This window comes from Aptenodytes patagonicus, chromosome 15 (genome assembly GCF_965638725.1).
Source record: "Aptenodytes patagonicus chromosome 15, bAptPat1.pri.cur, whole genome shotgun sequence".
In the NCBI taxonomy this organism is placed as follows: Eukaryota; Metazoa; Chordata; class Aves; order Sphenisciformes; family Spheniscidae; genus Aptenodytes; species Aptenodytes patagonicus.
Window position 1 is genome coordinate 11228616 of NC_134963.1, and position 25219 is coordinate 11253834.

General features: G+C 41.6%; 2 protein-coding genes across 8 annotated transcripts; both read left to right on the top strand.

The window, feature by feature from the left end:
• The first annotated feature begins 297 nt into the window (after positions 1 to 297).
• On the top strand, positions 298 to 12093 carry LOC143167534 (solute carrier family 2, facilitated glucose transporter member 11-like). 6 transcript variants are annotated; one of them, XR_012996559.1, is made up of 14 exons: positions 320 to 352; positions 1816 to 1867; positions 1938 to 2065; positions 3070 to 3230; positions 3745 to 3869; positions 4769 to 4898; positions 5884 to 6032; positions 6754 to 6941; positions 8140 to 8250; positions 8862 to 8963; positions 9319 to 9394; positions 9727 to 9854; positions 9995 to 10217; positions 10606 to 10659. XR_012996559.1 is itself a non-coding variant. In XM_076353044.1 (13 exons), exons 1-13 carry the CDS (start codon positions 333 to 335, stop codon positions 10810 to 10812), a joined length of 1551 nt encoding a protein of 516 aa, XP_076209159.1. In that variant the 5' UTR covers positions 314 to 332; the 3' UTR covers positions 10813 to 12093. The 6 variants fall into 6 exon arrangements, 5 of the variants coding, with proteins under 5 accessions (XP_076209162.1, XP_076209159.1, XP_076209158.1 ...); XM_076353044.1 differs by lacking the exon at positions 9995 to 10217 and having other exon boundaries at positions 314 to 352; positions 1813 to 1867; positions 1967 to 2065; positions 10606 to 12093; XM_076353043.1 differs by lacking the exon at positions 9995 to 10217 and having other exon boundaries at positions 10606 to 12093.
• A 3141-nt stretch (positions 12094 to 15234) lies between these two features.
• On the top strand, positions 15235 to 24510 carry LOC143167537 (solute carrier family 2, facilitated glucose transporter member 11-like). 2 transcript variants are annotated; one of them, XM_076353053.1, is made up of 12 exons: positions 15235 to 15294; positions 15979 to 16077; positions 16829 to 16989; positions 17885 to 18009; positions 18367 to 18496; positions 19111 to 19259; positions 19727 to 19914; positions 20982 to 21092; positions 21647 to 21748; positions 22664 to 22739; positions 23748 to 23875; positions 24210 to 24510. In XM_076353053.1, exons 1-12 carry the CDS (start codon positions 15271 to 15273, stop codon positions 24414 to 24416), a joined length of 1500 nt encoding a protein of 499 aa, XP_076209168.1. In that variant the 5' UTR covers positions 15235 to 15270; the 3' UTR covers positions 24417 to 24510. The 2 variants fall into 2 exon arrangements, with proteins under 2 accessions (XP_076209168.1, XP_076209169.1); XM_076353054.1 differs by having other exon boundaries at positions 23748 to 23796.
• The last annotated feature ends 709 nt before the right edge of the window (positions 24511 to 25219 follow it).

Here is a 25219-nt window from a genome sequence, read left to right on the forward strand (position 1 = left end):
CTTCCATTAGTGCCTTTTTTATTGTCCTTTACTCATCTCCTGCAGCTCTTATTGCCTGTCAGCTTCTCTTCCCTAGTGACCTGGCATGAATGCACAGCTCACCAAAATTATCCGCAGTTTCATCAGTAACCAACACAATAATGACAAACCAAATAGCAAGAACTTCCCAAATAGCAAGAACTTCATGACAAACGAAAGGGAGTGTAAACACTGAGAAAGAATGAAATCACGTGTTGAAATATTACCTCAGGCTCCTCTTTCTCTATATATAGAGTGACTTTTTCCAAAGTAACCAAAGAAAGCGTCAGGAAAGACCTAGCCTGCAAGCTGAGATGACTACCTTTGCATGCAAGTTGGTATATGTTTCTCTTTTTCCCCCTCCAAATAGAATTTTTGCAGTACATATTTTTTTCCTTTCTGCTATTCTAAAATACCTGTTGTATAAATTAAGTACAGAAAGAAAAGTAAATCTGAATCAGATGTGGTTAAAATAATAGTATGAGGTCATACCTGAGAGATATCAAATATCTTGCAAGGAATTATTTTTAAAAAGCAAAGAAAACTGGATTTAAGAGCACATTCATATTTAATGTCTGATACATAAAAAAGGAAGACAAACCAAGGGAGTTCAGAGCAGAGCAACAAAAAAAAGCTGCATGATTTACTAGATGGAGGAGGGCTGGAAGACTGAAATAGTCCTCCACAATAAAGGAGTTACGAATAACAAAGTATCTGAAAGATGTAAACACCAAAGGATGGAAAACAATCCTTTCCAGTCAAGGAAGTATAGGAACAGATACCCAGAAAAGATAAAACAAAGATGTTTTTAAAAAGCAATTTTAGGATTAATATTAAGTTTAAAAAAAAATTCCTGAATTTAAAATCTATTAGACTGGAAAAGTGACCCAAGAGATGCAACAGAAAAATCAAGCAATGGTGTTATAGTACAGAATGGGAATGAGACTAAGAGATTTGCTGCAGGTGTGATATAAAATTTGCATTTAGCATAGGGCTTACTGATTTTCTTGCTGATGGGGAGTTTTGTGCTGACGTAAGGCCTTTTTTGTAGCACGAAGGATAGTGGGGATGCCTAGTAGCAGAGTCTCTGAATCTCATTTCTTCCTAGTGCTTTGACAAACAGGAGGTTGTTGTCATTTAATATATGAATGTGCCAAATACCAAATTTATTCAGAGCTCACTCCTTTGAAGCCAACAATGTTGCAACATGGATAAATTTGATGCCCATTCAAGCAATGGCATTCATCTGATTGGAAATCAGCTTGTAAATATTTGGCAGTCATTGTTCAGCATTGCCTTTGAATATGATCTGTTCTAGAGATGGAAGTGCAGCATCATGCCATCATTGCTGGACAGAATATTATGAGGACACTCAGTAACAGAGAGCAGTGGGAGTGGGAGGGATGGGGTATGCATGAATCGCAGTACTATATTGTGGGGGTATCCTTAAGCCTCCCATCAGATACAGTTCTAAGAAAGGATGAATAAACTATGAAACTAGGAATGCCTTTCAATCCCCGAATGTTTATCTAGTCTCAGCCAAGTCACTGAGCAAAATATTTATTTAGGTGAGATAACAAGTGGGAAAGGAGGAGGAGGAGGAAGGACAAATAGATGGAAATTGTGCACATAATGCTTGCACATTGCACCATGTTCCCGCAACTAGTTACCCTACGATAGTGCAGATTAAGATGCCCACAGCTGAAGACAGAAGCGCTGAAGTGTGTAACTGGGTTCTGGGAGACAGCTACAAGCTTTGTGTCTCCTCAAATTTCTCACTATCCTGTGCTTTAGTAGCTGTGGTCTTCTGTTGCACTCTGCACTGGCTCCTTGGTCTCAGAAGAGGCAGGTACGTGACATTGCTCAAGCTGTAAGAGTTCCTTAAGGTAAAACAGGACGTGTCTGAATAGCTATACTAGCTTTGTTTGCTGTTTTTATTTCCTGCCAGAAAATGAGCTACAATCTCTTCCTCCTGGCTTTTGTCCTGGGCATTGGTGGAGCTTTCCAATATGGGTTGCAGGTCTCCATTATCAATTCTCCTGCTGAGGTAAGCATGGGCAGCTCAAAAAATTGAGCTACCAGCATGGATTTCAATGTACTCATGCATTCCTGCCTCTATTTGCAATCAATAACTTTTTCACTTCTGCTCTCAAAATTAGACTTATTGTGGTTTCTTGGTTCAAGAGTAGCTGCTATTGCTCTTGTGTTTCATTGGGTTTTAACTTCTGTCTGGTGTGACAGAACTGGTAGAGGGGAGGATGAGTGATGTCTATAAAGTCAGCCATTTTCCCCTTACTGAGTTGGATTGCTCACAGGAGATTCTCCTCTTTCCAGTGCTCAGGGAGTCCTTTGAAACATGTCCTTGGCCATACACACTAGGTCTAAGTGACTGTAAGGTGAAATAGGACAGGGAAAGACTGTAGCTCTAGAGCTGAGGTCAGCACTGATACCTGCAGCTGGAAAAGGAAAATTAGGGCAGGTGTTTGTCATCCTGAATGGTGCCAAGGACATTGAGCTCATACTATCACCACATTGGGAACCCTCATGAAGAATGAGGGTGCCATGGAGGTTGTGAACAGTACGTCAGAGAGACCCCACAATGGGCCACATTGAGGGACAAATCCTGATCTCACTGAAGTCAGTTGAAGTCAAAGCTGGATTTCTCCCAAGGCATCAGACAGGATGCAGCAGGTGGACAAGAGAGACAGACAGACAAGCGGGAATGGAGGGGAAGATTGGGGAGCAAAACAATCAGGGTTTAGCACATAAATAAAAGACCAATGTGCCACCCTCTTAGTGGCACTCACTGTTGATATTTAATATTGATATATTTATTCATTGATTTATTCATTGCACCTTGTTGCTAAAATATTAATTCCAGGGATGTTAGTGGCAAAATTCCCTTTGATTTCACTGGGGCTAAGATTTCAACCAAGGTGTCGATAGAAATATATCAAGAAGACCAGTAAGTAGGTAAGAGAAGTAGGAAAGAGGTGCAATTATGCAAAAACATGTTGACTAAGTCCATTGGTTTCTGTTTTTCTTTTAAAGTATATCAAAAGTTTCATCCGTGAGACCTGGCTGAAGAGATACGGCTCTTCTCCCAGTGAAGAGATTATTACTTTGATGTGGTCCTTTGTTGTGTCCATTTACAGCATCGGTGGTCTTCTGGGGTCCTTGTCTGCTGGATATTTGTCTGTTAGATTTGGAAGGTAGGAATAATGATTACATTAGTCTTTCTGTTTACACCCACAACTGCAAAAATAAGTGACTGTGTCTTGGGAGAAACACTGCTTGTAAAGTGGCACTGTGAGCAGCCCAGAGCTGCTTCAGATGGAGGATCAGTTCAGTGCAGAAACAGGATGGCAAAATCTGCCAACAATCACAAAGAAAATCATACCCTCTCCCTTAGAAATTCCAAAGCGAATCCAGTCCAGAGAAATCACATGAGGAGTGCATGCATTTTAAAGTGAATTTCACAGACAACCGCTCACAAAGCTTGTTCTTCAGTGTAGATACTGGCTCCACTAGAGGCATCAAAAGCTTCAACTGCTTACCAGTCCATGATGAAGTTTTCCCATTCCCATTCCCCATTTACTTCACTGCAGCTGATCTCAGAAGCCGGCACAGAGTCTTGAACCATGGTATAATTCAATGCCACTTCTGTCAGGCTGTGAATGACACATGGACAATATTTATGGTCACATTAATTTAAATTAATTCCAGGAAGAAGGCCATGCTGTTCACCAATATCCCTGCTCTGCTGAGCGCAACTCTGATGGGACTTAGCCGGCTGTGTGGATCCTTTGAGATGATCATCGCTGGAAGATTATTTTCTGGAGTGTGTGGAGGTAAATTAGCATTCCTCCCTGTGGTATTAAATAGTTGGGAGAGCAGTGACTGAGGGTCACAAAGATTTATCAGACTGAGTATATGGACGACAGATTTTTACTAAAATCTGCAGAGGGCCTGATTGCTGAATGCATTTTTAACTAAATAAGAAAACACAAACATAATTAAATTAATCATGTGTGACATCTCCATTTCTCATTCTTTTATCTTTAAATCCAATCCATATAAAAAGTACTGCCAACTTGTGAAAAAGCCAAAACATGCAATATTTCAGGGGAGCATGATCACGCAATAGAAAGCTGACCTCTGTTGTTTCTGTTGCTGCTTGTTGTGGCTAATACTGCCTTCTGCATTAGAGACAAGGGAATGGTTTTCAAGCTGGGCAATTCTAATTTCCAGATGCCTCAGAAAGTTACATTCTGCCAGTGTTTTCAATCCCTGAGCAGTTGGATAAAGATAATACTAACCAGCAAAAAAAATTAAGAGAGAGGATAAAAACTAATTCACTGAGCAAATGGAATATACAGCATTTGTTAACTTGTTGGTTTCAAGCACAAATGTAAGGCACATAGCATCCTGAGTAGACACTGAAATATGTAAGCTGAGATTAAAGGGAGCAATAGCAATCCTGTATATGTGGCTGTAGGAAACACTGTAAGAGCAGGCCAGCCTGATGAAGAACAGATTTCCCAGGGGAACATACTTGCTTAGTGAAATATTTAGCAAAGATGCAAGGCCATGGTACTGGGAACGTGCTGCATGTCAGGCAGACACATACTCAACATGGTTAAAAAAGTATCTCAGAGCCTAACTCTATATGCTTTGCCCATAATAATCCCCTCCAAAACACTGGACCTATGGGAGTTTGAATTGCCCTGACAGTCATTTGTCACTGCAGGTTTAGCTCTGAATATCCATCTCATGTATGCTGGGGAATGTGCCCCACGGAAACTCCGTGGGCTGATTGCCATAACAGCTTCTACTGCTACTGCCATCGGAAAGTTTGTAGGATTTGCTCTGGGTCTCAGGTAAGGGGGTCTGAGACATATTTTATTTCTTCTGTTATTAAAATATACGCACATGTCAATGCAAGCCTATGGATAGGCAAATCAGCAACTATTTTTAGACATGTTTTCAGGGTATCCTAGGCAGTCAAACTGAATTAGTTCAGCCCAAATTCCTGACTTAAGTGAATGGGAAACAGAAATCATACAGAACATTTAATCCTGAAGAACAGTGTTGCTTCCTAGCAAAGACAGATCAAAATACAGATAATTAAAACCTTTAAGAGACTTCAATGGGTTTGAAAGAAATCCATCTTTTGCAAGAACTGACCTTTAATTTTTATTTTTTTAGAAGGAGCAGGGAATGTCAGATCCATCCAAACTTTCTTGAAAATACACACAAACCGGCACACCCACCCATCAAACACACATGCAAAACCAGAAACCTATGGTGGATTCATTCCCCCCAGCACAGGCTCCTTCTGCCTGTCCTGTGCCAAAGATGGTCAGTACCATTCCCAGGCATGCATCATTCTGGCCACAGTGTTCTCAAAGCTGCAGGGAACTCAGCAGCTGCTATTTGGGACAGTCAGTACCAGGCTGATAACCTGTGGATCCTGTCTTCATCGTAACTTGAGACTCTTTGCATCAGAAAACAGAGGAATCAGCCACTGTGGGTTCTTTCTTCAGCACTTGTGCCGGGACACTGTTCGTCCCCGTAGGCCTTCAGCTGTTGCAGGAGGATGCAGTTAGCCTTGCTGCACTCACCACTGAGCAACAGGTGGCAACACTGTGTAATTTGTGTGCTGCAGGCAACAGCTCTCTGCTTTCCCCTTCCGCCTCCCACTGAAGTTTGCATTTTTCTGGGCTGAGAAATGCTGGAGACTCCTGGGTGAGAGCTGCCGGGACACACGCAGCAGGGCCGAGGGACCACCCTGTGTCTGCGTGTGCTCACATGGCCAGTGCACATGGTTGCTCAGCTCCGCTTGCTCTGCTGGTTTTGTTTCAGAGAAGTCCTCGGAGTAGATGCTCTCTGGCCTATTCTCATGGCAGTCAACGCACTTCCCGCCCTTGTTCAGCTTCTCACCCTCCCCTTCTTCCCAGACTCTCCCCGCTACCTGCTCATTGACAAAAAGGACAAGGAGGGGTGCATCAAAGGTAAGGAAACGGGCCACAAAGCATTCCTTTTAGCAAAAAGTGGAAAATACAGTAAAGCCCCACGTGAGCCTGGAAGAGAGGTACAGTTGGGAAAAAGACTTTTGGTCTTTTGGCTCTGAAACCACCTTCAGCTTTAATGAAAGACAGCCGCTTCTGTTTTGGTATTAGTGCTCTCTTAGCACTAGTATTTCCCTTACCCTCTGCCAGGATCCTCCGAGGGATGTGATCACACAGAGCTCGTATTTCCAGCAATACAGATTCTGCCCTGAACAGTCAGGTTGTGGATACGGTACCTTCTGGCTCTGTGTAAGAAAGGGATGCTCTTTACTGTCATGCTATATCTGTAAGCATTCCAGTTCTTCAGTAACCCTAACAGCAACTACTGACATAAACAGAGAAACAGCCATTGTGGGGTTTTAACCATCAAAAGAGAGAACTCTTTGGATGTAGACTTATTTTTTAATGTAGGAGTCATTTTTCCTTGTCTGTGTTTTGGTGTGTGCACTAGAACTGCACCTTTAGCAGGAGGGTAAAGGGAAGGGATTGGTAAGAATTTAGGCATTATTTAAATTAAAACACTGTAAGCAGCTATTGGCCAAAGGTGAGGTCGTGATTAAGATTTATGGGTAAAAATAGATAGCAATGAACTGGATCTGTGTCTGATCTGAACCCAGCTCTCTAAGAAGTTTGAGAGTCATCTTCTCTCTCCCTCTCCTTCCAGCTGTGAAGCAGCTCTGGGGAGACGGTGACCATATGGCTGAAATAGATGACATGATGGCAGAGCAAGAAGCCATCCGTGGGGAGAAGGCTAAGAGTGTTTGTGATCTTTTTCGTGACAAAGCTGTCCGTTGGCAACTCATCACTCTCTTCCTTGTCTCCTCATGCATGCAGTTTATTGGCGTCAATGTGGTACGTGTGCTACTTTTCTCTGCTTTCTAGATTGATTACAATTTCTTGGCAAAAAGTAAGCTCTGCAACGAGTAGTAAAATGCTGACTGCAACAGTGGCTGTAAGGAGGGGATTTGTTGTTACTGTTTATTATAATCTTTTCCCATGGAATTTCGGGACCTGGGATAAGTCGAGAACTGTGTTTTAGCAAGTGTCATCTGAAGGCATCTCTATGGATTACCCTGTTACGATAAGAGAATGGAAAGGGATAAAATAAAATCTCAAATACAGAACAAGTAAAGAACAGCATAACCTCCTCTGGGTCTCTGAACTCCAGCATGCGCTGCCCAAAATTGTTCAGCCATTTCAGTACAAACTGAGTCAGGTTTGTAATGTACACTGACAGTGCATTTCCATACTCTTACCTTTTTGGGTTTCTTTCTAAATCCTTTAACTTTGCACTTTCTCAGATTATAGACAATTACAACATCTCAGTAATATATGTGGCAGTTACTGATATATACTCTCTAATATACCTTTTCTCTGGAAATATCTCTATCTATGTTTCAGTAGATAGTATTAATTATTGGAATAGTTATTGTATAAAATGAGCTTATAGTAAAAGCATAAAAGTTTCAAAATCCCGTTTAATTTTGCAAATTCAGAAAGACTTCAAGATTCATAAGACCCCTTTCTACCCCCACTACTGCAGCAATAACTATACCACAAAGAACCAGTAGAAACTGAGCATACTAACAGTAGAATTTCTTACGCTTTAGGAGTGCTTACATCCAGAAAAATAGTGACTATCAAAATCATTGCAAAGGCTTAAAGATGATGTAGAAAGATAATTTAAACCATTTGCTTGGTATGTACTGTCCACATTTCTGTATGCTCCTCATCCAAAGTACATGAGACACTGAAACACGTGAAAGATGTCAGATAGAATTATAACCTGTAACATAAGACAAAGGCAGCACTAAAAGCAAGCAAAAAAAGAAGAAAGAAGCTGTATTCGTTATTGAGTTCAAGACAGAGCTGCTAGTAAAGGCTGTTCTGCACAAATAAGCCTCGTGAAAACACTGAGGATTAGTTACTGAAATCAAGATGATTTTCTCTTTTGTTAAGTCCTGATTAGTTATTTTCTGTCAAAAAAGACAGAAGCTAGTGTAAACATGACCACATGGGTACAGCCTTCACACATTTCTATTCTTTCCAGGTTTACTTTTATGCATACAATGTCTTTATAAAGGCTGGAATCCCCCCTGCTCAAACCCACTATGTCTCCCTGGGAGTTGGGATCACCGAGATCCTCACCACAGTTCTATGTGTAAGTGGCTCTTCAGCTGAATTTCATTCTGCTGTAATCCGTGGTTCATTTCAATCTTCAGAACTACTGTAAATGGAGCTTCAGAAATCAAGCTTCTGCAACAAATCAACTGTAGTACTTTGCACTGATCACACGAAATAATTTATGGGAGGACAGGAGAGTCTTTGCCTCAAAATCACGACCCAGCCTGAGCCAGCCTTGGGAGTCCCAGTTCCCCTCTGCAGGAAGGGCAGATGACAGTCCCTGTGTCCACTTGTCAGTAGGACTCTCAGCTGTAGGATTCATGGCAATTAAAAGTGCAAGCATTTCCACTTCGCTGTCCTCCCTGGCTATCCTTTGCCTGCAGAGTGCCACCTCAGGCCTCCTCTGCCCAGGCAATGCTCCCTGTAGCCCTGCATCTCCTCACCTTTCCCCCCCTCCCTGCAGCTCCTGGTCCTGCTCAGTCCCCCCAGATGCCTTTACTCGCCCTCCCAGAGGATGTACCACATCCCAGTCCCCAACTCTTCAGAGATCCCCTGCCTGGCTGGTGAAGACAGCTACCGGAGCAGCTCACCAGTGCCTGCCTTTAAGGTCTGTCCTTTGGAGCTGACAGCATGTCCTCCCGGTTGCAGGGTTTCCTAATTGAGCGTGCAGGGAGGAAGACACTGCTGTGGAAAAGCTACACTGTTATGGCCTTGGCTTTAGGGCTCCTCACAGTCACGCTTTCACTACAGGTAAGACCCCACTTATGCATTAGAGCTGTGTTCCATCTTCATGTTTTATTGTATGGCAGATATCATTACCATTTCCCTCCTCCTGAATCACTTTTTAGTGGGAGTAGAAGTATTTTGGGGGCTAACCATCATGTTAATAGAGGTCTGTTCCCAGCCATGTACATGCAGATTAAAGCCAATAGCTTTATACAACCATGATCACTGCCAAGACTATCTCCTTGTGAAGTTTCTGGAAGTAGAGGAAACAGATGTATGTTTAACATTGACATACTTAGCAGTGATGAATGTTTCTAATGGAGCTGGATAAATAAAATTTTAATTTCTGATTTTATTTGCTTTTCATTTCCTACCTTAGGATTCCTTTTTCTGGTTACCATACTGCTCTGTTGCACTCATCTTTATTTTCATCATGAGCTTTGGCATTGGGCCAGGTTGGTATTTTCTACTGGAATGGTTTCATATACTCATTCCTTCCTTACTGCAGCCTTTAGGAGAGGTCCCAGGCATAGCTGTTCCACAGTTAGCGTGAATCCCTACTCCTGATTCAGCGCAGGGGTAGATGTTCCCCTCCATACTGTGGTAGGAGGTAAAACTTCCATTTCATATTGCATTCCTACATGCCTTCCTCCTGAAGAGCCAAGCAGCACCTCAAACACTTCCAGGTCAGTTAAAACCATTAACTAATGTGGCAATATGAAGTGTGAGTTACAGAAGCATCTTGCAAAATTTCTAAAGTTCCTTTTTTCTCCAACATTTCTTTCAGCTGGAGTATTATGCCCCTTGCCCACAGAAATATTTATTCAGTCATACAGACCAGCTGCTTATGTTTTTAATGGTGCTACAAACTGGATCCAACTCTTTGTCCTTGGACTTTTGTTCCCTTTCATTGTGGTAAGCAAAGTAGGGTGTTCTGTTTCAGAGGAGGTTAGACCCTTCTTGAACCTAGAGCATACTTCTCTTTTTCAACACTTCATGCAAAGGACAGAGCCCAAACTAATTGCAGTTCTGATGGCCTCTTTCCTTTTACCCAGATACCTAGTGAAAACGTAGCAAAACCACAAAATGCTGCTAAGGCTACACACAGTTAGAGTGTGACACTGGCAAACACGGAAGCGGTGACAGAGGTACCAACACTGTCAGACGTCATTTGAATGTCATGAGGGGCTCCCTTCTTTTCCCCCCTTGTCCTGTATGTGCATCTCCTTTGGAGTTAATGTGGAAAATGGGCAGTCCCAGAGATCTCACCCAGCACTAGTAAGTAGCAGAAAACTAAAGCCTTTGCAGTTTTGGACTGCGCAAGGAGGGACAGAGCTAACACACTACGTACCTTCCCCAGTTTAACACTGGCTGATAAGGACAGAGCAGAAAGGAAGAGTAACTGAAGCTCAGCACTTCTCTGAGTTGTCAAGCAATGACATTCAATGTCTGCTGAGCATACAGCTTTCCTCCTTAAAACAGGAAAGGAGAATTAGTTCATCTTACCACTCGGTGCCATTCCCCAGGTGGCAGCAAGCAGGATTTACATCAGCTGAGTCCCTGACCAAGTTTTTTAGTAAATACAAAACCAGAAGCTCTATATCATAAGAGAAAGAAATCTAGATCAATTTGTGTGAACACATTTTCTCTCTTTCTTTTCCTATAGGAAGGTCTTGGTAGTTTCTGTTTCATCATTTTCCTGACATACTGTCTGTCCATGGCTATCTTTGTCTTCCTGGTGATGCCAGAGACCAAAGGAAAGACCATGCTGCAGGTCATGGAGGAGTTCAACCGCCTGAACTACCGTGGAAAGAAGAGACAGACAGCCCTACAGCAGAGTACCTGCTCAGTGATGATTGTTACTAGACTTTAATAACAAACTCTCCACTCCATATTTTGCTCTTTTATTACTGTAGTGCCCAGAAGCCTCACTAAGCAAGAGAGAATCCATTGCTCCACAAACAGCACAAATGTGTACTTTAAAAATAATCACCTGCAGTGCAGGGTGCAGGATGAACTTGGTGGTTCTCTCCAACTGCTGAAATATGAGCTGAATTAAATCCTCTGCAAAAAAAAATTAAACACAGTGTATGAAGAAATAAGATCTTTGTCAGTCCCTGCAAGTTAGCAGCTGTGTAAACTGAAAACACAGGATCTGCTATTTTTCTTACCAAAACCAGGACTCCGCAGTTATTGGAGCGAGTTTGGAAGGTTCAGATGTACAGCATACTTGTGAAACTGAGAGAAAAAGAAGACAGAGCTTTCACATTGAAATTATCTGCTCCTATTAACAAGTCAGTGCTGCTGAGCTTTCCCAGAGAAGGAGCTTCAGTACGGATGAAAAAAAGTGTTTAGTTCTTTAATCTGGTGGAAGAAGAGTACCTTGCCTATCAGTAGACAGAATCAGTATGCAATGTTTCCCCCTCTTACAATTAGACTTGAGAGCAAGTACATGGTATAGGGGCAACTAGGACTTTCTTGAGGAGCTTATGACCACACTTCTGTGACCTGCAGCATGGTCTTCATCCATTTTGGGGGGGGGGGGAATGTCATTGCTACATCTGAAGAAAAAAGGTGTAAAGGAAGTATAAGGTCCTGGTGTAAAGGAAACACTATGCTAGAGAAGCATCCAAGCATAACCTGTCACCTCAAGCCAAACCTCTTGCTTGGTAATCAGGTACATTGTCTAGAGTTTGGAGATTCTTCTATTGGGACAAACAGGGATACGTCGGTACTGAAAGAAAGCATGAGCGAAGAAAGCAGAGCTGCAGGAAATCCTGAGTGGGCTAATCCACAGTGGGCAGGTTCTCCCTCTTCATTAGCAATGACTATGTAGCATGTCTTCAGCCTGGAGTTATTTCATGTCAGAGAGAAGGAACACTGGGTTTCAATGGGATTGAGTTCCCAAGAGTAGCTGGTACTGATGAGACAAAAAAGAGTGGTGCCTCTCCTGAAGAACCCAATCTGTATGTACTGATCATGCCTGGATTTGGTTTTCATTGATTGTAGAGTCAGGGGCAGGGGAGAGCCCATCTTCTGGGAGCGTGTTGTTGGGGTCAAGGAATATTGTGTCTGTCTTGTCATGGAAATGAGATCTTCACTACTGACTGTTGCTTGCAGATGCTGCACAATAAAATTTGCAAAAGGACCTGAATATTGAGCAGCAGTTTCTTTCACAGCCCTAAGGCTCCTGCTATTTTACCTTCACACCGTCCTCTAACAATATTTGTAGCAGTGCCAAGAGCTAATACCAAGAGCAGTGGACTTCCCCAACACCGCCATCCTTCCTATGACAATCATATTACAAAAAAAGCTAGACAAAGTTTATAGTTTCAAGGCCGGAGGTCATGGATTGCACATTACCACAGTAAGAACCAACATACATTCCTTCTGGTCAAAAATGCAGGAAAAAAAATGAAACATTTAAAGTATTTTGAAAAGAAAGTTTTAGGTAAGACCTCGATTATTTTAAAAGTCTTTATTTGGTCTGGTCTTTCTCAACCTTACTGGTTCCCAGCGAGGAAGAAAAGACACACTTACAAGACACTAAAAACTCCTTTCCTTCTACATGTCTTTCTACAGTGTGATCTTGTCCAGCATGCCTGACTTCTTCCCTTCTTCCCTCCTACTAGTAAATACTGTCTGCAAGAGGGAAAGCGCGGTAAATCATTAACACTACCATAGACTAGCATGGATTGGGAATAAAGGTTAAAGAAGTACTTGTGAACCTGCAGTGTATCTATTTGATTTCCAGGATCACACAAGTGCAACACATGGCATCTTTGAAAACAAAATCCCTCCAAGCCAAGGGTATTGGGTGAGCTAAGTACTGGGTCTGGAATAAGCACATTTCTTGTAGTGTTCAAATCCTAGGTGCAAAGACTCATCCTGTCCTCTTCTTTAGGAAAATAAATAAGACCTATACTAGACATTTAAGTCTTGCTTTTTCCGTATTACAGCACTGAACAAAAGTGTGAGGCCAGATAGCTATGAGACAGCAGTATGAGAATTCTGGGGGAAACAGAGACAACAGGAGGAAGAGGAACAGGGCTCTGCAGGGACCGTTTGATCAATCAGATGTTAAAAACTGGCCACAGGCAGGGTGTTTAAGAACCCCTCCAGAAAGACCCAGAGCTGCCATGTGTGTCCCTCCTTCCAGCAGCCAAGCTTCCCATCCTCAGCTCAAAGAACAAATTCTCCTTTCCCCTCTAGTTCATTCAGGCTCACCTGCTCCCTGCCCATGGCCCCGCACTCTAAGGCGCCTGAACCCTGCTGTCCGAGTCTAGCAAAATGGTTTGCTATTAGGCTGGCAGAACCCCTTTGAGAGGGAAAAGAAAAATAAAAATGGACTTGCAAGGGACAGTACAGCATGAAAAGGTCTGGAAACAGAGATATGACATTCAAATTTGATACAGGAAACAAAAGAAGTTAAAAGGAAAGTAAAGATAAAATGAGAGAAATGGCAAAAGAGAGGGGTAATTATTTCAAAAGTAGCTTTTAGTGTGTCCTGACAGAAAGCAAGAAGTAACACTGGATTGTTCAAGTATCTCGTTAGACCTTTCTGCCACAGGAGTTGGGAACAACAAAAGTTTACGAGAGTTCAGAGGATCTCAGTAAATGTGTGGAAGGAGCAAATACAAAGACACAATCCTGACTGACAAAGTCCCAGGGTTGCGCATCACTGGGGCCTGGAAGACGCACAGGGAAAGCATCACTGCACACTTGCTCAGTTCTTACGGTTTTGCCTACAACTGCTATTTGTGACTGACAGCTCTGGGATACTCTGCTGGACACAGTTCTGGTCTGATCCTAGAAGATAAAGTGGGTGGTGGTGGTAAGAGAGGACAGGGGACAGCTGTACAATCTGGCTGCAGTCTTCTCTGTGACAGCAAAATCTTTGGCTGAGGGGAGGGCAGTGGCCAGTGTTGGAGTGACTGGAGATTGAGAGGAGGAATTTGTAAGAAGCAAGAGAAAACCTAAATAAAGACAGAGATTTTTGCAGTAGTAATTGCAGAGAAAGGTAGATTCTGGGGTGTTTTAGAAGAGGAAGTGATAACATTTGAGGAGGCTGTGCTGAGAGGGGAAGGAATGAAATACACAACCACAGCTGATGTGGAGGTGATGAAGATTTCAGGAATGATGAAAATGGAATGGATGGAAAGAAGAATTCAGCTTGAATTATTTCACTGTACTGATGTGCAACAAGATACCCAGGCAGAGGGTTTGGAGAGAGAACGTTACTGGGACATCTAGCAGGAGAAAGGTCAAGGAGTGACTCAGCAAGCTCACCCTGTGCTGCACAGCACATGGCCCAGGGGACAGTGTGGGACTGTTGTCAGTCACTGTAAGGTGAAAAGCAAACTGTAGGAGGAACGTCAGTGCTTCCACCGTGCTCCTGAGCAAAGCTTCTGTTGCCTTCAGAACTGTAACCCCACCTTCCTATCTCCCCTTTCGGCACTAACCGTAGACAGTTAAATCTTTATAGTATAGAGTGAACTAATTTGTATTCAGTGTAGTACAAAATGTTGCATGTAATACATAGAAGACTGAAGGAAGCAAGAATTAACTTACACTCTTTGTAAATAGTCAAGTCTTTAGTTGATTCAAAATCAAGTTTTTTAAGGGGAAAATACTTCTTAAAATCAAGTCTCAAGCCAGAACAGAATGAGCATCCCACTCTGGCACACACTAGGCCATCTCCATTGTTATAGAGAGGTAATAGTGAGGCTTCTGAGTGGTTCTGGAAACAGTGTGACCCTCTATAAAAACTGGGTGTTAGCAAGGACCAGGCTCTTTCTCCACGCCCATATTCAGATACTTCATGTCCTGCAATTGGGAAATTGTTCAAATCACTTCAAGCAACTGAAAATTTTATAGCATGCAACAGGCATTACAGCTCAGCTACAACACAAAGTGGCTTATCTCCACAGTAGACTGGAGGGGAGGAAAACACACTCTGCCTAAGCAGATTCACGTCTGAGAGGTGAAGAGGGACTCTGCTCCCCTGAAGGAAAGATCTGACCGACTCCCCACACAACAGGAACATGCAGTTGTTTTAGCAGTGCGAGTAAGGGGGAGCGCTCCCAATACAAGAAGGATAAACATTTACCAATGTTGTAATCGGCTTGGCATATCTGGGTCTTAGAATAATTAAACCAGCAAGAAGAGTCCCTGGCCGGTGTTGGAGGAGGACACAATTCACTAAAAGCCACATAGTTAGAATTTAACTTTTGTGCTATGATCCCAATTTCTTATAATCTAAGTGTAGAAAACATCTCTCATCTGACAGACTTGACAAGGGCTCTCAGAGCCGGCAGGTTTTCAAGGGGAAATGGCTGGTTTCCTCTCAGACCTGGTAAGTTTCCAAATTCTTATCTTCTAGCCCTAGTCACTAACAGCAGTCCTGCACTCTCAAGGATATTTGAGGATACTCATCTGTTTAGAGTGTGACCTGACTAAATGCCTGAAAACATAGGTGCTTGTGAAGAGTGCTCTAAATCCAGTGTACATCATAGAAACACAGCATTTCAAATAGGAGTCATTCAAGTAGGGGCTCTAAAGATGCAGTTTTCTATGGGGATAATAAAAGTGAAATGCAAACAGAATAAGTTTTAAGAGGACAGACTTGATTAATCTCTGGAAACTGGTGAACAAAGTCTCTGAGGAGGTAAAGTTGAAGGAAAAGAGGGATTCAAGAAAGCTGTAGCTTCTTACTAGAACAAAAGCAAACACAAACTATCTGAACAAGGCTTTTATGATTTTTTTTTTTTATTTCTGTGGCTAGCAGAACTAACAGAATTAAAGACTGCATCTTTTCAGGCTGCTAATAACCAGGAGAGGAACATAAAGGAATGTGCAGATTTGCATCTTAACAATTTCCCAGCAATTTTGCTTGATTGAAAAATTCAAAATGGGGTTTTCCATCTTAAAGACTTCTTAATCATAGAAATGTGGAGATATAAGATCTCATAAATTAACTCATGGTCTGAAAGCTGTGCTGATATCAGGAACTTAGGATGTGTTTCATCATCTTTGGCAGGTTCAATACCGGCAGCTATTGCTAATGATTATGGTGCTAGGAATTGGTGGAACCCACCTATCCGGTTTTCAAATGTCTGTGATCAATTATACTTCTCCGGTAAGCAAAGCCTTCATAAAATCACATCTGTAACTGCTCTTCATGGGACTAGGCCTTAGACTTTGAAGATGTTCTAAAAATCTGTTAGGTGTTGCTATGTGAGTTTATTCCCAGCTCTTTCCAGTCCCATACTGTCAAAGGAGTTTGCATGAATGTTAGGAGCCGTACTCCAAAGACACCTTGCCACAGGATATCAGAAAGGCTGAAAAAAATGGAAAGGCAACACTATTCCTGCTGTGTTCTATAGCTGAATAGAGGGACAATGGATGTTTCAGTGGCTCCTTACACTATTTTTTTTTCTTTTATAAAACCTCTCTAACATCTCTAAAATGAAAAATGAACAATGTGTGGAAACAACATATTTGAAGCACCCTCCTTAAAGATTATGCCATGGAGAAGAAGGTTAAAAACTAGCTGATTGAGTCTCAACCTTCAGTTCAGCCCTTTTCTCTTTCTATCCTCTGTTGGCACTCAAGAACATTTGCATTTCACAAGAATCAAGAAAAGGTCCCAATATTTTGGTGTAGGAGAGCCAGGATTCAACAGACTAAAGAGTAGAACTAATTTTTGAAAGATTCTCTTACACTTTTAGGCTGTATGAGAGGAAATATCAATCCTAATTTGCAAACAAGTGTTCCATAGCCATGCTTTTAATAATGACTATTAATCTAATTTTTTTAAGTTGTAAACATAATGAAGAACTATTGTGTTTAGTGCCTCAGTGGAATGAAAATCTCTTTTTCTGTCCCAGTACATTCAGAAGTTTATCAACGAAACCTGGCTGGAACGATATGGTTCTGTGCTGCATCAGGAGACACTCACATTATTGTGGTCCTTCATCGTGTCTATGTACTGTGTAGGTGGAATGATAGGGTGCCTGTGTAGTGGGTACCTGACTGCAAAATATGGAAAGTAAGTATATTGCCCAACAGCTTGCTAATCAGGGCTGCAACAAGGGAAGCAATTAAATATTACTCACCTAATACAATGGATGTCAGAATTCTCACTGCCCCCTTCTGGTGCAGAGTTTACTCAGCATGTATAACTACACTTAGGTATATTACAGAGACAAGAATATGCAACTATTTCTGATTCCCTTGCCACAGTTTTTGGTGCCATACAATTCCTGCATTTTTGCTGAAATTTTAGTAAAAAATAAATCTCTAAAATTTCTTCATTGGGCAATAATGCCCTAGGGAGCCCAACAACACTGCAGTAGTGCAGAAGGGGATAGATATTTAGTAGGCAAAGGCTTTTTTTTCTTTCTTTTTTTTTTTAATTGATCACAGCCTTTAAAAATATTGTGGAGGTTCATTCCTCTGTAAGAATAATCAGAGTTTCATCAAAGATAAGCAGAAGTCCCTCAGGCTACATTCAGAACCCTCTCTTTGAGGGTGGCCATAAAGGACAAAGCCAGAACTCTTTAGCTTGAGGAGGGCAGTGAAGCAAGTTCTCAGTGAAGCTGGATTTGCCTTGTTCTGGGGACACGTGCAGTGTTTGAGATGGGAGCCTCACCGACAGGAAAAAAGTGAAAAAGACCATTCCTTATCAGTATTTATCCTGCAGCAATTTCCTTCAGCCTCATGTTGTGCTCACATAGTGTTAACATGGAAAAGAGGAATCTAGCTTCTCGCTTTCCACTCCCCTGCGAAGACATCATGCCTTTTCATGATCAGATATGGTTGTCCTATAAGCAATGGATGTAAACATGGCCATGGCTTGGTCTGAAAATTCAGAGAACGGGCAGACATTAGTTAAAGATTAAAAAGTAAAACAAGGAACATACCCATGTTGTTTGCTGTTGCAGGAAGAAATGTCTGCTGTTCAATGATGTGGTCCTAATAGTAGCCACGCTGCATACTGGCTTCAGTAGGAGAGCCAAATCCTTTGAGATGATCCTGATTGGGCGCTTCCTCGAGGGCATCGGTGCTGGTAGGACTCCCCACTACTCCATGTTAATGTGACTTCTTTGGGGTGGATACAGAAATCTTCCTGCTGGGAGTACCCGGGCATGCACAGTAACCCCAGTGGAACAAGGAACAGATTGGGAAAAGGTAAGATGAGCTGTCCTTTGCGTTCAAGAAGTCTTGTTGAGAGAGAGGTCTGATGGATTAGCTAAACATCTTGCTTAAAGTAAAAGGTATATTTTCAGCCTATTATTGTGGAGGATACATAGCAAACAGTTCAGAAGACAGAGGAGAGAGCTACCTTTGGCTGAAGGTGAAATGAAAAGGGACCCTCTCTCTTGCTTTCTATAGCTTTAACTCTCTCGTTTCTCCTTCACTTTAGGAATACATATGAATGCCCATGTTCAGTATGCTGGAGAGATCTCACCTAAGAAGTTGCGTGGATTTGTAAATGTGACATCCTCTGTGTTTCTTGCACTAGGAAAAGCTGTAGCAAGAATTTTTGGATTACGGTACTTGTTCTACTCCTTCTCATCCTATTTTCTATTTATTTGTCTTCTGTATGGCAGGAAAGTGTTGTTCTCCCAGTCCTAGAAACAGACATACACTAAAGGTGGGGTTTTACTTTGCTTCACTAGAGCTGTCAAAAAGGAAGCATCTACCCCATATCAGTCACTGAGGTTCCTTTGTCATTCACTGAGGAGAGAAAGGCCCTTCTCTTGAGAAAGTATGAATCCATCTCTGGAGGCGTGGTCTCTCTGCTGAAGTTAATAAGAAAAGATTGAATGTAAACACTTTTAGCGAACTTTTGAGATCTGAAATCTCCGCTAATTTCTTGGTAACATGCAGAATTGCAGTATTGGTTGAGAGCTGTTGTGGGAGTTTTCAAACTCCACTAATCTTTAGAAAATATTAAAATTACAAGAAAAATCTCGGTCTTGCAGTAGAAATAAAGTATTGGTCTATTTTCCTTTCCCTAGCCTGAACATCTTCTATTTCAATTTATCTTTTCAAGGTCTGTATGTATACTGTGTCTCTTTAGTTAGTCTAGGATCTAGAAAATATCAAACTAGTTATAGACTGTAATTGTACTGGACTATAAATACACTCTAACGTGCTTTCATAGAGATCTTTTAGGAACTGAAGACATGTGGAATGTGCTATTGTCCTTCTCTGGGTTGGTGGCATTGATTCAACTGCTCTTTTTGCCATTCTTTCCTGAGTCCCCTCCCTATCTCTTGCTGCAAAAAGGAGACAAGGCTGGTTGCTTGAAAGGTAAAATAAAACTTTACATCCTTAATTTGTTAACCATAAGTCTTGGGAAATTGAACCTAATAGAGGGAATCGGCTTTTCCATTAGCCAGCTACAGATTTCTTGATAATTACATGATTAAAGATCTTGTAAAGATCGTAGCATTGAATTATATTACTCCAGACTAAAAGGAGTCATCAGAAATATTTAAGATCTACCCCTACAGCAAGTTGAAAGCCATTTTCCAGGGCAGTTTCAGCATGTCCCAGTAAGCCATGTTCTAGTTCTTTGCGCAGTGACTGATGAATCAAAGCATGGACTTGCATGGAATTGCATGGAACTGCATATGTTGCATGGAACTGCATGGAACTGCATATGTTGCATGGAACTGCATGGAACTGCATATGTTGCAAATGTCATTAAAAGTTGAAAAACACAGAACTGAGTGGCAGATGATGGAGGAGTATGCTTCCTTCTGTCTTTTCTGTAGCCATGAAGCAACTCTGGGGAGAAGGGAATTATCACACAGAGTTTGATGACATGATGAAGGAAAAGGCTGTAACAAAAGGCACTAAAATCATGAATGTCCTAGAGGTGCTGAAAGAACCATCCGTATATCCACAGCTGAGTACCATGCTCCTCCTTTTACTGAGCCTACAGCTCTGTGGCCTGAGTGCAGTTGAGTATACCCTATTTCCATGCTTAGATCTACTATTAAGTAACCAAAGCACCACAATTCCAACTTGCCTCTTTCCTCTGGATCTACTTTATTCCTTCTCACACAGAGCCCACTGCCTGTGAAGCTCTGTGGTATCATTACTAGTATTCTTCATACCTTTAAGGGAACTTCTGGGATGGGAATACAAGAGATTCAGCTCAGCAGAAGTTTCTGCAAGGGCACTGTTGCTTTCATTCCCCTGGTGGTATTACCAAAGACTCTGTAGGAGAAAGGGTTATAAATACCCTAAGGCTTGCTACAACCCGGAGATCTATTTATCTAGACTTCCATCACCACTTTCTTTGACTTCTGCAGTAGCAGATGACCAGCTATTGCCATCCAACTTTCATTCCATTTGATAATGGATACTTATCCATTAAGCCATTTCCTTCCAGTTGTTTCCGCATACAAAGTGGCTGAGCCCAATACTGCCCAAGCTAATAGTCATTCCCCTGGATGTCATTTTTATCACTTGCCTAGGGGTCTCTCTCCATAAACCTTGCTTAAGCAAGTGCCTGTGCACTCTGTTGGAGCTTGTTCATTACAGTTCCCAGCAATGTGGGCAGAGAAGGCACCTCTGCATTCTGCTGACAGGGAAATGGTGCGCAGTCCATCAGGGACCTTGCAGATGAGCAGCTTCTGCTTAGCAATTGGAAAAGGGAGACAGAATCAACTGTTTGTATGATTATGTATGGTTTGCTATGACTGAGATCTGCTTTTCTTTTTCCTCACTCCCTGTCTTGTCCCTTTCCTCTTCCTCTTTGCCAAAACAACATCTTTTTCCCATGTCTTACAGGCAGTATGCTCCTTTCAACTCCTTTTTCTTCTGGGCTTTCAAATCCCTTTTCTTCATCTCCATTAACCTTTTGATTTTTCACATCTCAAGCAGGTATGTCGCCTCCACTAAACCCCAATAATGTACAGTTGCTTTTGCAGTGATGACAAATCTAGTTCAAAGTGATGCTGGATAAGCACATATCACATCTATTGACTATGCTTCATTTTAAAAATGTTTCTTATTTCCCAGATCACCTTTTACACCTCGGAAATTTTTCAGACAGCCAGCCTGCAGGAAAGCATAATCCCATATGTATCTCTAGGAGTTGCGATCTCTGAGCTCATCTCTATCATCTTCTGTGTAAGTCAGATCTTTCTGGGGCTTTAAGAGTTAAAGTACGTGTGAGTTGAGTCTATTCTTCCTTAAAGAAAATGACTCTTCTCTTTGTGAACTAAAGAATTTTTATGTGGCACTGCATAAATCTGTAAAGCGATTGTTACCATGCCCTCCAGATTTTGTCCCACCTTTTACATCTTTCTTCCCATCTTCATTCTCCATAATTTCTTATAAAAATCCCTCTCTTATTCATACAGATATAAATGAAATGTCATTCAAACATAAATATGTATACTTATTTCCATATATTTGTGTATAAATATATATTCAAATGGAATCATAGCATGTTTCCATTGGTTACAGTGTTTATGAAAAAGTAGCTGCAATGCTGGGCAGCAATGGTAATTCATAGCATTAGAGAGGCTAGAAGGAACTCAGTAAGATACCAAACTTGGTACCAATAAGATTTGTGTTCTCTAAAGTAAAAAGAACTCAAGAAGAATGCTTGATTTGTTGGACAGCTGACCACTGGATTTTGCCATGCTTCCAGCGATATGCAATTTTTTTCTACTCTTCAGAGCTCCATTATTGATCATTTTGGACGCCGGATACTGCTGTGGGGTGGTTATTTGCTGATGGCACTGATACTGGTGTTGCTTGAAACAAGCCTTCTACTGAGCGTAAGCAAATGTCTCTCTGGGGGTGGACCTGCATCAGAATTCTTTGTGCAGGACGGCAGATAGTCAGCCTCAGCTTTCACGTCCAAAATAGTAGGTCAGAATACCTTCTGAATACAAACTCATAGCCCCTCTGCAAGGCTTTTTTTGTCCTGCCTTGTAGTTCATCTTTTTTAATCAGGCTTTCAAACAGTCAGTGAAAAACATTTTGTAAAACCAGTGGCCTGGCATAGCTGTCCTCCAGCTCTCTGCCTGTGACGTCTCCAAACCTCACCTGTGTCTTGTTCCACTGTCCTTTAAATCCCTAGATGAGCATCCCTGCTGTCACCTTTCCCATTTGCCATCCCATGCCTCCTACATCAGAAGCAGTGTATACTGACCCTTCCAACAACCACCAGTTTCCACCCTTGATACAAGTGATCCAGCTACATAGTGCAGCTCTCTAGCTACTTCCAGTCGGGATGGTGGAAAGTAGCGAGGAACCCAGTGTCATGGCCAGTGTTTTGCACTGCATTGCAATCTTGGTCTAAGCCCATAAACTTTCAGCTTCTTTCTGTTTCACAGATATCTTCTGGTTCACAAGAGATTTAAACATTTCTCTGAAGTTATCTAATTCAATAAGATAATTAGGTTAAATCAGTAACAATTTTCCCCATGCTATAATTAGCTTGGAATTTGTGACCTGTTTTTCAAACCAGGGTGCAGTTCAGCTCACCTCTGTAGATATGACACTGCAGGCTACTTTTGGCCTTCCACTGTATTCAGTACAGAGAGATAAGTAGTTCTAGTGAGCACCTACTACAGAGCCCAGCATCGTGGGCTTTTTCACAAATATTGCTTCTCCTATATGTTTGGATCAGCTGTGCTACAGCTATAAAATTAACTTTCATTCTTTTCCCTCCTTTCACCTTTGTCTAGGATCAGTTTCTCTGGATGCGTTATGGCAGTGTTATTCTCATCTTTTTATTCATCATTGCCTATGGAATAGGACCAGGTGAGTACAACAATAAAAGCAACAACAGGAAACCTTGGGCCATATGGACAAGCACAGGCCATGGATGTATGGAAGTAGAACTAGACTGTGTGAATATATCTTTGAAAATCAACAGCTTAGTTTGGAATGAAATTGGGGAAGTCCCAATTTTTGATGAATTAATGACCCAAGAAACAATTTCTTTAACAAATTATTAGAAATTATTCAGACCCTGATGAATCAGGACCCTGTTTCCTCTCACTGCGTTACAGGTTCAAGCCAAAAAAATACTTGTTAATCAATTCACTAAGACTTGTTTTGGAAGGTGTGAATGCTGTTCAGTGCATACAGGCTCAACAGGTCCAACTCTGTCTTTGCCTAAGGGCAGAGGTAGCCTCTTCTAAAATATCAGAGTTTTCTCAACTCACCTGTAAAATCCTACTCTATTAAAGAATGATACCTGATAGCAGGCATAGTCTGTCTCCTAGCATTGCTCTGTCCTTTCTCATCCTCTCTTAACGTCACTCTGAATCACCTACATCAGTAATGCCAGAACCAAACTTACAGCTCTCTATTAGGTTCTCACTCACCCAAGACCAATATTTACTCTGAATGTTCCCTGACTAAACACTACTTTTAGTTATTACAGTCTCCAAATTCAAATGGCAGCCTTTATTATTGTAAGGGCTGTACATGAGGACCATGAATGTCTTGAAAACCTAACAGAATTCCCACAGTAGCAGAACCAAGGTGTCTTCTATGGGCAATGGAGAGAAATAGGCCATTAGGGCCATTCATCTCCATATTTTATACATCTTAGGTGGATAGAAACTGCACTTCAGGGGTGTCCATCTCTCTCCATGGACTGTAAGAGAAGTCTGTAGGGGAATTCAGACAGAGATGGCTATGCTGCCCAAATTTAGATGATCTCATGGTAGCCTCGCTTACCAGTGACATCAGTTCACTCACTTCGAGGAATATGGTTAACTACAACAATGTTTTTATTGCTTTTTTATGGTTTTTCCTCAGCTGGAGCTGTCGCATCTGTCATGAATGAAATCTTCACCCTCTCAACAAGGTCCTCCGCTTTTGTAATTGGTGGAATCATCATTTGGCTAGGCCTCACTTTCACTGGAATGATTTTCCCCTTTGCTGTCGTATGTAATTTAATTCAAATCTTCTCTTTGACTCCATCAATTTAAACTGGTTTTCTAGGCTGGTCTGGACAGGGAGTAGGATGAAATGCCTTGTAGATGATCAAAGCTGAGAATCCCTTATTGCTACTGGCATATGGAGGTCATTTGTAAAACACTACCCCAGAATTCAGACATCCTCTGCTGCCTCAAGAATAGATTGAAAAGATAAATAAATATTCTTTCTGTAAAATCAACTTATTTCTCATTTCACAGGGACAAATCAACAATTTTCAAGCATCTATAGGGACAAGTGTTGTCGGGGAAATCACTCATCTTATTCTATTTTTATCTCCAGATGCTTCTTGGTCCTTTTTGCTTCCTCATCTTTATTGCTGTCCTGGTCATTTCAGCGGTTCTCATCTACCTGTTCCTCCCAGAAACAAAAGGGAAGTCAACCTCCGAAATCACAGAAGAATTCGAAACACGCCGATTTAAGAAGAAACATCATCAGACTGTGGAGAAGAATGCTACCGAAGAAAAGACATTCTGCACCAAGCTCTGATAGGCCACCATAAGCAACTTCCACTGACAAAAAGCCCTGTCTCAAAATCAAACTGACATGGACTTTTCTCAATAAAATGTAATCCAAAAAGTAATCCACAGATAGATTGTCATTAATCCAAGTAGTCCTATTTTATATTCATCTTTGCTTTTCATGGTGAGAGACAATGGCTCCTTCCTAGAACAGCTCTGTAGCAGGAAGACATTAGTAACTACAGACACTTCTCAGAACTGTCACATGGAAAACATTTTCAGGCATAACACATAGATTTTATTTCAAGTCTTTCTCCTTTGCTATCATTTTAAAGAAGCAGGATTTGTCTCTACGTTTGTTACTTTGTAAGAAAGCTCTGCTCAGGATTAAGAGCAGGATGAAGAGAAGATGAAACATAAACATAGTTCTTGCAAACAATTTTCATGTCATCTCTTTACGATATCACACTGTAAAGGACCTAGTATTGATCATGAACACTGCACATGAACAAATGCCAGGGAGAATAACAAAGAGAACTCAATTTTGTTCTATTTTCTTGAGCTGACATCAAGTAACTGTATGTCCTGATTGTCTCTATAATGACTGTCAGGGATCAGCCCCAGTCCCTGGGCAATTAGTACAGAAGAACTCTCACCTGCATCCTCTGGAGCAAGCTGACTGCAGCCTCCATGCATATCAGTTGTAGCAAAATCTGGAGCAAGTTTTGTAGTGTAAGTAATACCCTCAGCCTTATTCTGGGTACCTCATGGATGGCACAAGGGTTAACAAACATATAGGCAGTGCTGAGAGCTAGAGGACCAGAGCCCTGG

Bases quoted from the DNA above. Each gene is read 5' to 3' on its own strand.
- LOC143167534 (XM_076353043.1), top strand. The intron at 2,066-3,069 runs GTAAGCATGGGC...TTTCTTTTAAAG, and splicing joins TTATCAATTCTCCTGCTGAG to TATATCAAAAGTTTCATCCG. The intron at 8,251-8,861 runs GTAAGTGGCTCT...TCCCGGTTGCAG, and splicing joins TCCTCACCACAGTTCTATGT to GGTTTCCTAATTGAGCGTGC.
- LOC143167537 (XM_076353053.1), top strand. From the start codon at position 15,271: ATGGCTGGTTTCCTCTCAGACCTG. The intron at 18,497-19,110 runs GTACTTGTTCTA...GTGCTTTCATAG, and splicing joins GCAAGAATTTTTGGATTACG to AGATCTTTTAGGAACTGAAG. The intron at 21,093-21,646 runs GTAAGTCAGATC...TCTACTCTTCAG, and splicing joins TCATCTCTATCATCTTCTGT to AGCTCCATTATTGATCATTT.